Source organism: Calypte anna, chromosome 1, assembly GCF_003957555.1.
Source record: "Calypte anna isolate BGI_N300 chromosome 1, bCalAnn1_v1.p, whole genome shotgun sequence".
Taxonomy (NCBI): Eukaryota; Metazoa; Chordata; class Aves; order Apodiformes; family Trochilidae; genus Calypte; species Calypte anna.
Genome location: NC_044244.1, coordinates 158,706,032 through 158,719,946, shown reverse-complemented (window position 1 = coordinate 158,719,946; position 13,915 = coordinate 158,706,032). Strand labels below are relative to the sequence as shown.

The 13,915-nt window shown below is 35.6% G+C and overlaps 1 protein-coding gene across 1 annotated transcript in view; it reads right to left on the bottom strand.

Annotated features, from left to right (window-relative positions):
• The window catches only part of DACH1 (dachshund family transcription factor 1), a 351,097-nt gene that overhangs the window by 93,013 nt on the left and 244,169 nt on the right, over window positions 1–13,915 (bottom strand). The window contains exons 5-6 of the mRNA XM_030469246.1: window positions 8,356–8,491; window positions 6,039–6,173 (exon numbers count right to left, since the gene is read on the bottom strand). Of these exons, the coding sequence (XP_030325106.1) occupies window positions 6,039–6,173; window positions 8,356–8,491 (271 nt within the window). The remainder of the gene's footprint in view (window positions 1–6,038; window positions 6,174–8,355; window positions 8,492–13,915) is intronic.

Here is a 13,915-nt window from a genome sequence, read left to right as displayed (position 1 = left end):
TGCACTTTTTAAACTAGCAAAATGGAAAAGTAAAAATGCCTACTTCAGAGAATCGGAACTGTTATTTGTCTGGTCATCCTTGTGGTTCTATGGAACATATCCCCTCTTATAGGGAACTTCATTCCCTGTAACATAACTTTCCCAACAGCAGACAGAAAGGACACTCATGACTTTAAAACTGCAATGTGGTAGCATGATAATAATATTAAAAAAAATCTCTTGTAACATCTTACCATTACATCTTCTGTTAAACAAAAAATTAAAAAAATGAAAATGAGAACAAACACTTTTTCAAAGGGTTTTTAGCTCCCCTCCCCTCTATATGTAATAAAGACCACCAAAGACTATAAACACTATTCTAAGGTCTACTACATGAATGAGGCATAGTGATCATGGAAATGAAAGATTTTTTAGGAAGATAAAAAAAAAAGTTAGGAAAAAAAAATCTTTTGTGAACCATTTAGGGCACAAGGAACAGAGGAACTGTACATACAGAGTTGTTTCAATAGATTGAGAATGTATCAGAACTTTTGTGTACACGTAAACCATTTGAGTCTATTCAGGAAGCCAGAAGCATTTGACTCAATGTAAATATAGACCAGCTGGTATGCATATGTGTAACTGGGCTGTAATGAGTCTAGTACACCTGGGATGTTTTGGAACTGATGCACATGTATCCGTCAAGTGAAAACCATACAGAAAATCTCCCACAAATTGTGTCAAAACTACTACTACCCTAGAAGAATCCCGATGTAGTGAGCAATCCTGCAGGAGTGGCTTTTTGATGGATGGCTTAGTGAGAGTCTCTAGAAATAGTCTTACCCAGTATTATCCTAAAACAAAAAACTTTCAAAGGTTTATTCTACCTTTGCATTCCTTCCTGCATAAACATACAATTCATACCCTATTGAGTAATATGAAAGGTTTGTGCATTTTCTGTGCAGTAAAACCAGACGTTTTATGGCTTTTTAGCAAATAACAACCCATTAAGAAAAAACTTGCAATATCATTTTTCACCTTTGTCGTCCATTAACTGTAACAGCTTTTAATGTACTTTAGGCATTCTTGAGTCTCATGGGCTGAGTGAAAAGTCACACCAACAACCAGAATGTCTAAAGGTTATTTTGGTGATACCAGCTTTCTCAGAATCTTTCATTAGGTGGACCTTTATACTATCTGTTGTAGGTTACAAATTTCACTTCTATCCTACTAGGGTTTGAGGACTATTTAAAGCTCAAAAGATCAATTTTAAGGATGATGCCTTAATACATACCCTGAACTCAGCATCTGCAGGAGTTAAAAACTATTTTTTCATATGAAGTCTTAATTGGTAGCATTTAAGAAGTGAAGTGAGAATGTAGACCTGAAATATGTTAACTGTAAATATATTTTCATATAGATGCCCATCAGCATCCATTTATATTATTTTTACTAAATTAAAATGCAATATTTAGTAAAATAAATTAGTATCTTATAAGTATCTCCCTATGCATGTATAAATGTATAAGAAAATTAAAACAAACAGATAAAATGGGTTTAAACAACCAGCTGGACAGCAGAACTGTAAATGAAAATGCCTCTGTAGGTCAACTGGTAACAACTCTCTTGAAAAAAGGGCTTGCTAAGATTATTAAGTAAAATCATAACACAGACCAGAAACAGAATTTAAGCAAAGCTATGGATCATTTGTTTGACTTTCCTAGAGGACAGGTCAGGTAGAAGAGCAGATTTGTTGATGCTAAAACTACCTTTGAGTCTTTCATATTGAAAAAACCCCACCATACTCATACATGTTTCTATATTTATTAAGGTGAATAGACATACTTAATATGTATTTACACTATACATACATTATAAAAGAATTTACTGCTGAACAGAAGTAGTATTTATATAGGATGACATATATATTATTAGTTCCCTTTTTGCTGTATGACTGCTAATAGCAAAATACAATTGCAATGATAACTTTGGAATATTTAAATTACATTCTAGTTTGCATTAAGATATTTTTGAATTTTAATATTCTGTCTTATAAGATATTAACTAGAGGTCTAAGATTGTTCACATTGCTACAGGGGCACATAAACTAAAAATAGAAAGACTAGGACTTTTTAATATGTGGATTTGATAAAATTATAACTTAATTGCTGCTAGTATAGTAGCCAAGAAGCAGTTATTGTTGATTATCTGAAAATTACTTAGGAAATTTCCATTAACATTAATGTTAAAAAGCTTTTCTGAAAGAAATAGTTTAGCTTCTTTTTTTGACCATGGTGAATATTTTATATTTTGTTATAGAAAACAGCATGCACATTTTCAACAAGAGAGTGTCCTTCCCATAACACCTCAAATAACATATTCAATTTAAAATGTAAGCATGACATTCAGGCTTCATTTGCTGTTGGTGTCAATCTAAAAATATATAAATTGATGCAGACAGAAAATTTTAATCTGATGCCCTAGGGCCAGATCCAATAAAACACTTAGGCATCTAAATTTGGTGTTAAAGCAACTAACTTTTAGGTATTTTCCCCCAGAACAGAATTTTGGGATAAAGTGAGCTGTGTCTTACATTCCTGTATATTGCAAGGGTAGGTACTGCTGGGGAGGTACCAGTCTGGGGGGGGGGGGGGTTGTGAGCTCCAACATGACTTACCATCACCCAAGCCAACTACTTGAAACTGGGATCTAATGATGTTAACAAGTAGAACTATAGTCTGCCTACATTCAAAGTAAAACAATATGCAGCTATCTGGAGCTAGTGAAGAAAAAAACTCTGGGAATAGGGCTGAATGACAAATTCCAGCTTGCAGACCCCATATAATCAGTCTGGGTTCTAAGGGCAAATGGACAGTGGTAAAATGTAGTTCCCTTTTTTACACAAAGTGCAGTGATTTGGAATACCTTTTAAGGTATTTTACCTTTTAAGACATTGGTTATTACGAATTCTCAGATCAATGAGCAAGATGGGGATCAAGATTCAGCAGTCTAGTCTTGAGGTTCTCCACTAGTAGTTCCTCCTTCCTATGTTATTTACAAATTTAATCCACAACATCACTAAAGAGCTGAATGAGTATTGAGCCCCATAGAAAACATCAAAAACACACTTCTCAAAATTTCAGACTGGGAGATCTGTAGAACTTAGATAAGAACTGAGCAGGATAATGCCCCCCCCCCTACAAAACTGGGGGACTACCTACAGCAAACTCTTTGACTTACAGAAACTTTACCTGAAAAGAATCAGAGCCTTAATTTTAATGTAAAAACTGAATGTGTCTTTTCTAATATGACTCCTAAAGATCATATAAGTCCTCCTTGTGAAATCTGACCTAATAAAACCACATGTCCATAATTACACCTTACAAAGTAAGATACTTGATTTTGATGATGGCTGTTTAGTACTTGAACCAACATCATGTACTTGAACATATTTCCTTATTCCCAGGATCTTTTGCACGTTTACAGCCTGCTGTCTGTAAATTTGGGAAATCTGCAACACTGTAATATGGAAAAATCGTGGGAATCTAGGGCAATTGAGTTCTTCAGTTACAGAAATAATGACATCTTGAGTTATATTATCAACTGTGGGGCAGATGTGCTCTACAGTGTCTCCTGCTGTCCTCCCACGTCCAAACCAGGAATGTGGCTGGACCACAACATAACCCTTAGCAAATCTAACTTTTCTTTTCAGGGAATCCTGACAGTGGAGCTTCAGACATGTATATTGGGTCTTGACTCAAAATGAAGTTAGGATGTGGCCAAGATGCTCATCTGGAGTCAGCAGCTGGTAAATGTTCCTAACACCCAGAGTTTACACATGCTCTTTGAGAAAAACTTTTCCTATTTTCCCGCAACAAATGTTGACCCAAAGCCTGATGTAAACTTTCCCGTTTTAACATGCAGTGAATCAGATCTACAGAACCTAATTTGATTCTTGGTGGGATAATGAAATCTGACTCCAATGAAAGGTGAGGTCACTCAAGGCTGCACACATCAAAACCCGAGAATTTTAACAGTCTAAAGGCAAATAACCCTGCCCCCCCCCAAACCCACAAATGAAAAATAAATTTAAAAAAAAGACAAAATACAGGCCCTTCTTTACCAGGTAGGATTTCCCAGGGTCTCCCAGGTTTGGTTAAAAGCCATTTTAATTGCAGCTGGTATATGTCTGCCAACAAGAATGACTTAGAAAAAAAAAAAAAAACCCAGTAACATTTAAATGCTTCATGATGCTTATTCAGAACTTTGTTTTCCTCTCTTCTGTTTGAATCAGATGATGAAGTTCATCGGGTTTTAAAAATAACAATACCACCACCTGTGCATGTTTGCTTACATTTTTAAATCTGACTGCATTCTGACTGATTTGCAGTGGTAAGCAACAGTTTGGAAATATGATTGCATGCTCATAATGACAGAAGTAGATAATTACTATCTCCACAAATATCTATAAGTTAAATCACTTGTTTTAATACAGATTAGATTAGTATTAAAATTACAAGATTGGTATGAGAGACATGATAAATGTAGTCATGACAGAAACCAATTTTTAATTTAGTATACCCTATCAATCTAGATAGCCCATGAATATTTACCATTAATTCAGTAGGCTGGAACAGAGAGGGGAAAGAGAACAAAAAACAGAAGGTTTGACCTAAACAAGGACTGAGGAAAAAAAGAGATTCTCAGCAGTTTTACTGAGAAAAGAATCTTGTAAAAATGTGAACTGGCAACAGATTGGAAAATAGTTTTGGGGTACCATTATAAACGTAGTTTTTAAAAAACCTGAATGACATGAAAAAAAATTGGTAGCAATTCTTAATATCTACTTCTCTTTGCAGGATTTACCAGTCTGATTACAGTTAAATGAGCAACTTCAAAGGCTGGAATAAAATCATTTATGGAAATTCAAAACAAACCTATTTGATCACATCATACTTCACAGCAGGGATACAATTTGCAGGGGCTGAGTGAGGGCATAGTATAAGCTAAAACAGGTTGTGTGTGCAATGAACCAAACTAAATGGTTTATATAAAAGAAATGTTGTTTCCATTAATTTTTCTGGTAATCCTATTAAAAATGCCACCTGTCCAGCATGGAATTGTCCAGATTTTAATTCTTTTTCATATCTCAGTGTTCAAACACAAGACAGAGAAAGTATCATCTTATAGCTATTAAAGTATGGCACAAAATGTCTTATTCTGAAATCGTAATTACTGCGGCCATTTCTCTGGCTCTATTTCAATGTCTGGCTATTATACCTTTTACTTTTGCTCTCATTATGCTCAAAGAACTAATCTTTCTGATAAGCCCAAAGAGTATTTTTTCCAAGGATATGACATATTTCTAACCTCTTTTTAGACAGTCTAGTCTATAATACTTAAAATTCACATAAATTAAGTAAATACAACATAAAATGTACCTTTTAAGATTCTACCACTACCTCTCCAAAATCCCTTGTAACAACTCTGAAGAGGAACTTAGCTTTGAATACCAACAGAGATGAAATGGTGTCATAATCAGCATAAGTGCATGTAGACTATTCACCTAGATCAAACACTTTGGTCATATACTCAATTAAATTTAAATCCCATTATATAATGTGTACCAGCCTCATTTTATGCAATTTCCTAATTTAATGGCTTGGTATTAACTTTTTTCCTTTTTGCACACATGGACTAATTTTCACGGTGCTCAGTTCCTTTGGGAAGTAGGTCATTAAAGTCAACTGGATGGAGACAGAAACTTAATACCTAAACGGTGGTGCAGAAGGGTCAGATACACAACAGTAATGTAGAATTGTTTTTCACTCATCCTTCTGTGTAATATTTATGAAATTTCTCCCTTATATAAATACTACTCATGAGGACCACAAAGTAGGTGAATCAGGAATGCTATCATCCTGCTATAATTTAATTTGAGCCACCATAAAAATTAAAAATCCCAATTAAAAAAATAAAAATGTCAGTTATGATACATTTAGCTGTTGAGGCAATACTTGTTTTACACTGAAAGAGAAGAATCATAATATTCATATTACCTTTCTCAATGTGTATTCTTTTTGTCTCATGTCCCACGTCATGACCAGCCAGATCACCCTCCTTAGGTCCAGGCAGGACATTAGGTGACAAACCCATCAGCATTTGGTTCATAGATAGCCCGTTCTGATGGACAGCTGCTAGACACAAGTACAGGCAGAAAGAAAATTAGCCATCATATTAACAATGCACTCTTCTACTTATTCTATATAATCTTCATCTTAATTATACAAGAATTCTAACAATCACAAAGTTACTTACTAGTGCTATCAGTATGCACAAAGTGGGAGAGCTTTTGGTTTAAAACTATTAGCTGGGTATTTGCAAGCATCTTGTTTATCTAACAAGAACTGAAGTACAAAATGAAGCAAGCCAGAGAAGAATAGAATGCTCTACATGAGATACTTACTGTTTATTTTTTAGTTAGCTGTACAAAAGCTCTTCTCTATTAGCATTCCTGATACACAGTCCCAAACTTACTTAAATTAAGCACTGTGGCCTTCCAGGTGATAAATGCTGTTTTTCAAAATATGCTGTGCAACTGCAGAATTGCTTATTTGCTCATCAGACAGCTTGTAAAGCTCTTTCCAACAGTTCCCAAATAGACCTTAACGAGTCTCAAACACACCTCAGAAACCCATATAATATAGTTTACATCCTTATCCTTTTATCCTGAAAAATTGTATTAGCAAGAGGTTTATGCCAGTTTCAGTAAAGCATTTTTTCATATGTAACCCATATTTCTATAGTAGTCATCTTACTCTTGCTGGCACCACAAAAGCAGATGTACTTTAGAAACTGGTGTGATGTAAATAAATCAGATGGGAGAGAAAAAATTTATTTTACAAATAAATAAGTTACTTAAAAGATTCAGTATTTAAGGAAATCTGTTATGTTCACACTGAATGAAACAATGTGGAAGGGTCCCAACCCTCTCTGCTAGTAAGTAAGCAGAGTAAGCTGAAGAGTATCACTTCATTAAAAAGAGAGAAGTGTTATTCCTGAACAAACGCAAGTCTCTCAATTTGATTTACTTACAATGGAAAAGATCTTCAATGGTTGCAAAAAAAAAAACAAAACGTACTATTCAATCAATTAAAAAAAAAACAATTAAAAATCCAAGGCTGTAAGGTTGGTATTTTTTCTCAGAACTTTATTTATGAACTCATAAAACCCCTGAGAAATAGATAGGTCACAGTATATGGGATGCCAGTTTAATCTGCACTCTGAATCATCCAAGTGATAAGAAAACAGAATTTTCAGCTTGTCATGGTCAGGCCTCATTTATTTTCTTTGGTAAGTCATTTTTCATCACATAGTAATGAAAGATCTTTCATCTGATGGTCAATGAAGAGTCAGCTAGCTGAGTCTGAGGAGAGCCTGAAAGGAAGCAGTCTAAAAGACACATGTCCTGCATCTAACCAACATGACATAGTTCATGTAGCTACTCCATGATCTTTTCTTTAAGCAACATGACTTCATAGTTCACTTAGTTACTCCATGCTACATATCATATCCTCCAGTTTCATCTCCTGAAAATTTCCACTGTGAAAAGATGCCTTAGAAACACAAAAATTTTCAGTGCAGAAATAATAAAAGCAATGGGCAAGTGTAATATGAATTTAAGTAAATATCCATAAAATAATATGTCTTTAAAACCTTGAATTTCCAGGGCATTGCACTTGAGTATCACAGAATTCAAGGCCTTTGCCATGTAATTTATATCCTGTACATGGAGCCTTGATAAAAATGCTATCACTCAGAGACACAATGATCTAATTTCACTACGCCCCTTGTGATCTATGAGGTAATAATATTCTCTGTATCATCTTTCTCACTATTATAAATTTTTATATTTAAAAAATTTATAAAGTATGCGTAGTTTTTAATTCCTTTAACTTAATTCTTCTCTTTGCCAAGCAATTTTACCATCTAAAATGTTGCTTATGAAGGAAAATTCAGTTTTGGAATCAAACCACAGTAACCAGATTCCATAAAAGTAATTTTTTTTTAAAAAAATTTACACTGTATGTTCAGTTCTAAAACTAATCTAACAAATTGCTTCACAGCTGCAATTCTGGATTTCATATCTTTATGTTTAATATGACATGATGGCAGTTAATATCAGTACCTGTTAATGTAGCATCAGATATTATGATATTGTAAACTGGGGAACATAATGTTGGAAGGTAGTTATTGCAGCTGAACTTCTGAACATGATACATATGAGATCTATTTAAGACAAGGGCATTTTGATTAGAAAAACCAGCTGCACCTAATCAAATCTAAAGTGGTGACAAGGAGAAGAATGTGACCTACGAATTCTGTCTGAAGAGCTCTCGGTCCGTGCAGGAGAGCTGGACACACTGCTGCTTCGGTGAGAGGATGGATGGCTGCCAGGTCTTCGGCCCTCTTCAAGGGAAGGAGCAGGAGAAGGGCTGTCTGGAACACGTTCCTAGATCCCACAAAAAACAATGGCAAAAAAAAAAGGCAATGTTAAACTAAATCTGTTTCCCAACACCACCTACCTAAACTCTATCTCCCCCTAAATTACAGCCTATTCTTTCTTCTGTTGAGGTGTCAAGGATTTGCAGAGTATCCTCAAAGGACACTACACAATTTTAGGACACTAGAACTTACATTTTAGGATGCAACGTGAGCACTATTTATCCCGTCAGGCTTTTAAACTGCCTGCTGGACTCCTTATAAAAATAAGGTTTTTATTTTGCTGTAGTACTGTTTTTTTCCCCCTCATTTCTATCAGCATGCTGTTGAATTAGAACTACTCATTTTGTTTACCAGCTTCTACACCTGAATACGTATTTCTCTGGGTTCATTCCTACAAAACTTAGCAACATGATCATCTATAGCAATCAATGATTTGTTCCAGATAAGATTCATAATAAATATTTGCTAAATTTGAGATTCTGATTGCAAAAGGATTCAATGGGTCTAGTGATGGAGTGGAATAAGACCTTCCAGAGCAATGCTTCAAGACATTTAAGTGGATTCCACTTTAATAGTCTAAGGTTTTTAAGTCAAAACATTGATGAGGATAGTCTAGCTGCATCATAGCTCTAGGCTTATTATGACTTTGATTACGGTCATACGTCCATGGACTCAGTATTCAAGAGGAGGATTATAATGCAGATGTTTTCAGAATGTGGAAGATTTATTTCTTTAGATTTAGCAGGATTTAAGCATGCACAGTGCACAGATTTGGTATAAATTGGAACACAGTATATTTAATCGTTCATTTAATATATAATTTAACTGTTTGGCATACAATGTATTGTTCTTAGAAGGGTTTCATTAAAATGAAATCCAGTGAGCACATAAGATTTGAATACAGAGCTGCAGAGTAAATTAATTTATTTAAACAGCTTAATTTGTTTATCCTATTTATTTATGTGTGCTTTTACAGCACATATTATAAGTTGGAGAGAGCACAAGAATGCACAGGACAACAAAATATAATTACTGCACAAACAAAACAGATAATGAGTTTTATTCATGTATAATAGGACACAGTAGATAAACTCTATGAGAAAACTATATATACTGGCTTCATCAATTCATTTGTAAAATACTGCTTAACCCTAACGAAGCAGGGGATTGAACTATGCAGAAATGGATAATATATTAACAATATCCTAACTCATTTTTATACCCTTGCTTTGTAATTCCACAATCAATAATATAGTCTATAGCAATTTTTTGTCTTTATCAAAACTAGCTACAATAATAAATGGAAATGTTACTAATAATAAATTGAAATACTCTGTAGTTCGAAAAAGTCATAGTGATAAACTAATGGTGCTGGAATATCAATATAAGCTGTCTTCCTTACTAGAGATTTTGCATAGAAAAGATGGATTTTGCCTCTGGTAAATAATTAGCTCTACATTTAGACTTCATTTTAGGAATTTTCCAAAAAGGAAATGTTAAAAAATGTGTTTAGTAAATAATTCATATGGTTAGAGGTTATTTTGTAACTTCTGCAAAATGCCGCTTTGGTATAAATCTAGATTACACTGAGAAGAAACAAAATTTACTGAATTATAATCCTGGCAATGGAAATCACCTAGGGTACCATGCATTGTCCAGTTTTTTTCCTATTGCCTGTCCACTTCCATACTTAATTCCACTTAATGTATGATATCTATAGAGAATCTGGTGTTGGCTTGTACTATAGTAGGCTCATTGTCTTCCGACCAACAAATAAAAAACGCACAGGAAATCTGAGTGACTTTGCTTTTCCAAAATTCAGTATGAGGAGGAAACTGTGCAGGGTTCAGTTTGAAACCAACATATGCATTATCTAAACACAGTTTTGACAAATGAGCTTGAGATGAAACTTCAGAGACACTTCTGTCTAGGATGCTACATGAAGGGACCTACCCTTAAGGTTGTTGTCCTCCTTTTTAGCCAATTGTGATATAGATGGTAAAGTCAATAGAGCCTCCTTCGAAACTAGATGCCTACAGCTCAATTCAGATGTTCACATTTAAATCATTTGAGTCAATGAAGGGTTTTGAGATGTCCACATCAAATTGACAGACAGATCCCCAAAATATCTGCTGCCTTTTGGGAGGGCAACAGGATGACAAAAATACTACCCTTGCACTTACACCTAATTAGCTGAATAGTGTGCATAATTATTCAGAATATTTACTAGATAAGAAGCAACACAGCTGAAGATGAACAAGTCCAAGAGACCTGGTAGGATTCACCCACAGCTCCTGAAAGAACTGTTGGATGAAGCTGCAAAGCCATTGTCCATCACATTTGAAATGTGATGGACATGGCAGTCTGGTGAAGTACCTGCTGACTAGAAAAGGAGAAATATAACCCCCATTTTCAAAGCTGGAAAAAAAGAATACCCAAGGAACTCCAGGCCAGTCTCACCACTGTGCCTGGCAAGATCAGGGAACAGATCCTCCTGAAGGCTCTGCTAAGGTAAGCAGATAACAAAGGAGTGATTGGTGACAGCCAACATGGCTTCACTAAGGGCAAGTCCTGCCTAACTAATTTGGTGGCCTTTTATGATGGGGTCACAGCCTTGGTGGAAAAAGGCAGAGCAACAGAGGTCATCTACCTGGACCCATGCAAAGCATTCAACATTGTCCTGCATGACATTCTGGTCTCTAAACTGGGACAATACGGATTCGATAGATGGACCACTCATTGGGTAAGTAACTGAATGGATAGTTGCATCCAAAGAGTTTTGATCAGTGGCTCACTGTCCAAATGGAGATGTTTGACCCTCAAGGGTCAGTAATCGGACCAGTGCTGTTGAACATCTTTGTTGGTGACATGGACAATGGAATCAAATGCACCCTCAGCAAGTTTGCAAATGACACCACACTGTGTGGTTGAGGTCAACACACTAGAGGGAAGGGATGGCATCCAGAGGGACCTTGACAGAGGCAAGAAGTGGACTCATGCAAATTGCATGAAGGTCAACAAGGCCAAGTGCAAGGTTCTGTACCTGGGTTGAGGACATCCAATGCATGAATATAGGTTGGAAGGAGAAAGGATTGAGGAAGCCATGAGAAGAAGGACTTTGGGGTGGTGGTGGACCCAAAGCTCAACATGAGCTGTCTGTGTGTGCTTGCAGCCCAGAAAGTCAACCGGGTCCTGGGCTGCATCGAAAGAAGCATAGACAGCTGGCTGAGGGAGGTGATTCTCCCCCTCTGTTCTGCTCTTGTGAGACCCCACTGTGTCCAGTGGAGCACTGTGTCCAGTTCTGGAGTCCCCAGCATAAGACGGACATAGTGCTCTTGGAACACGTCGAGAGGAGAGACACTAAAATGATCAGAGGGATGGAGCACCTTCCCTATGAAGACAGGCTAGAGAAGTTGGGATTGTTCAGTCTGGAGGGTAACCTTGCAGCAACCTTCCAATATCTGAAGGGGGCCTACAAGAAAGCTGGAGTAGGGCTTTTTACACAGGTGTGTAGTGAGAGGTCAAGGGGAAATTGTTTCAAACTTGAAGAGGGAATACTTAGGTTAGACATCAGGAAGAAATTCTTTCCTGTGAGGGTGGTGAGACACTGGCACAGGTTGTCCAAGGAAGCTGTGGCTGCCCCCTCCCTGGAAGTGTTCATGGACAGGTTGGAAGGGGCCTTGAGCAACTTATTTAAGTGGAAGATGTACCTGCCCATGCAGGGGGGTTGGAACTTGATGATCTTTAAGGTCCCTGATGATCTTTAAGGTCCCTTCCACTCCTACCTATTCTATGGTTCTATGGTTCTATTTATTGCTTGTAAAACAAAACTCTCACTAGTTACCTTTTATTCTTTTCTTTGTTTTTTGCTTCCCTTACCATGACCAAAACAGGCTTCCTTCTCTTCATTTCCTTATTGACCCATTTTGAACTTGAGTAAGAAGTATTCCAGGAATGGCTTTCCTGCAAAACTGCATACTTATTTGACATCATTTTATCTGAATGAGTGAAAACAAATCTTTTGTATTCCCTTAAAATAGGACATTTTGCTTTTACAATTTTTTTTCCTCAGCTTTAGCCTAGAAGACTTTAAGACTCCAAATTAAAATTTAGTTCTATGATTCCTTTTTTTGTGTGGATCCTTTCAACTGAATTTTTACATTAGATTTTGTCTTTTAAGTGAGTATTTGGTCTAGCAAACAAATTATCCTTCTAAGGTATTCATGCAAGATGCTAACATATAGACATGCAAAAAAGTCTTCAAACAAAATTACTTTTTTTACTTTTACTGCTTTTTTTTTCCCCCTCCTCTTTTGAAAAATCTGGTCTTACTTGAAAACCAACCATTCAGGTATCAGAAGATACATGAGAAATTCAGATCTCAGAGTCAATTCAAGACAAACATGCAACCAAACATCAAGAATCTGTCTACCTAAATGTCAATGTCTATAGTACAAATGTCTACATCTGAGCTAGTCACCCTAGGCTCATTTTTCTCCATACACTTATATTTACAAAGTGCAATTCACCTCACTCTAAAGTAGCTACCTATAACAGGTCCAATGAATTATGCCCTAGAAGACAGCAAAATCAATCTTATCCACTGTACCCGATCTCATGGCTATTTTGCATCACATTAATCTTACATCTGATACCTCATTCTACATTACACACGTGAATATGCAAATTGCCGATTTGTAGAAAAATTTGTACTATGTTCTCTATGTCATATGTAAGTATCTGTTTTATGTGACATAGATCACTTCATATTGTCTTGGTTTGGGTGTTAAACCATGACACACATGAACATATGGCAGCCATTCACCTCAAATATATCTTAAAACAAGTGATAGGATTCCATATCATTAAAAAGACATGATTCTGAGTCAAAACTGACCTGATATCCATAGGCATCCTCTAAACTCGTAATAAAAAAATTTATTCAAAGTTAAAATACATAATTTTAATCATATAGATAGAACTAATTAATGAGGCAAGACATTATTCTCTAAGATAAAGATGATTATGTCATAATAAAGGAGCTCACCCAAACTTTGATCTAACATCCTCTCATGATAAGGGAAGAAATAGAAGTAAGTGTGCATATATATGCATAGTAACTTTTTTTTTTTTTTAAACAACGTTACTCTAACTAACCTGATAATTTTCATTGTTTTATGCCAGTTCATACAAATAGTTTTAGGTTAACATATTTTCTGCAGTCATTCTAAAAATAAAATCAAATATTAAATTGGTTCCTAAAATGAAATATCGAATTGGTTCATAAAATACTTGCAACTTTATACATAAATAATAATTTTCACATTTGCTCTCTCAAAATGTAAAAGTAGATGTTTTAGGAGTGAAAAGTGTTATTTTATTCTAGAACATCTGTAGTAATTAGTTCTTACTATTTAAAAGTTTTACATTG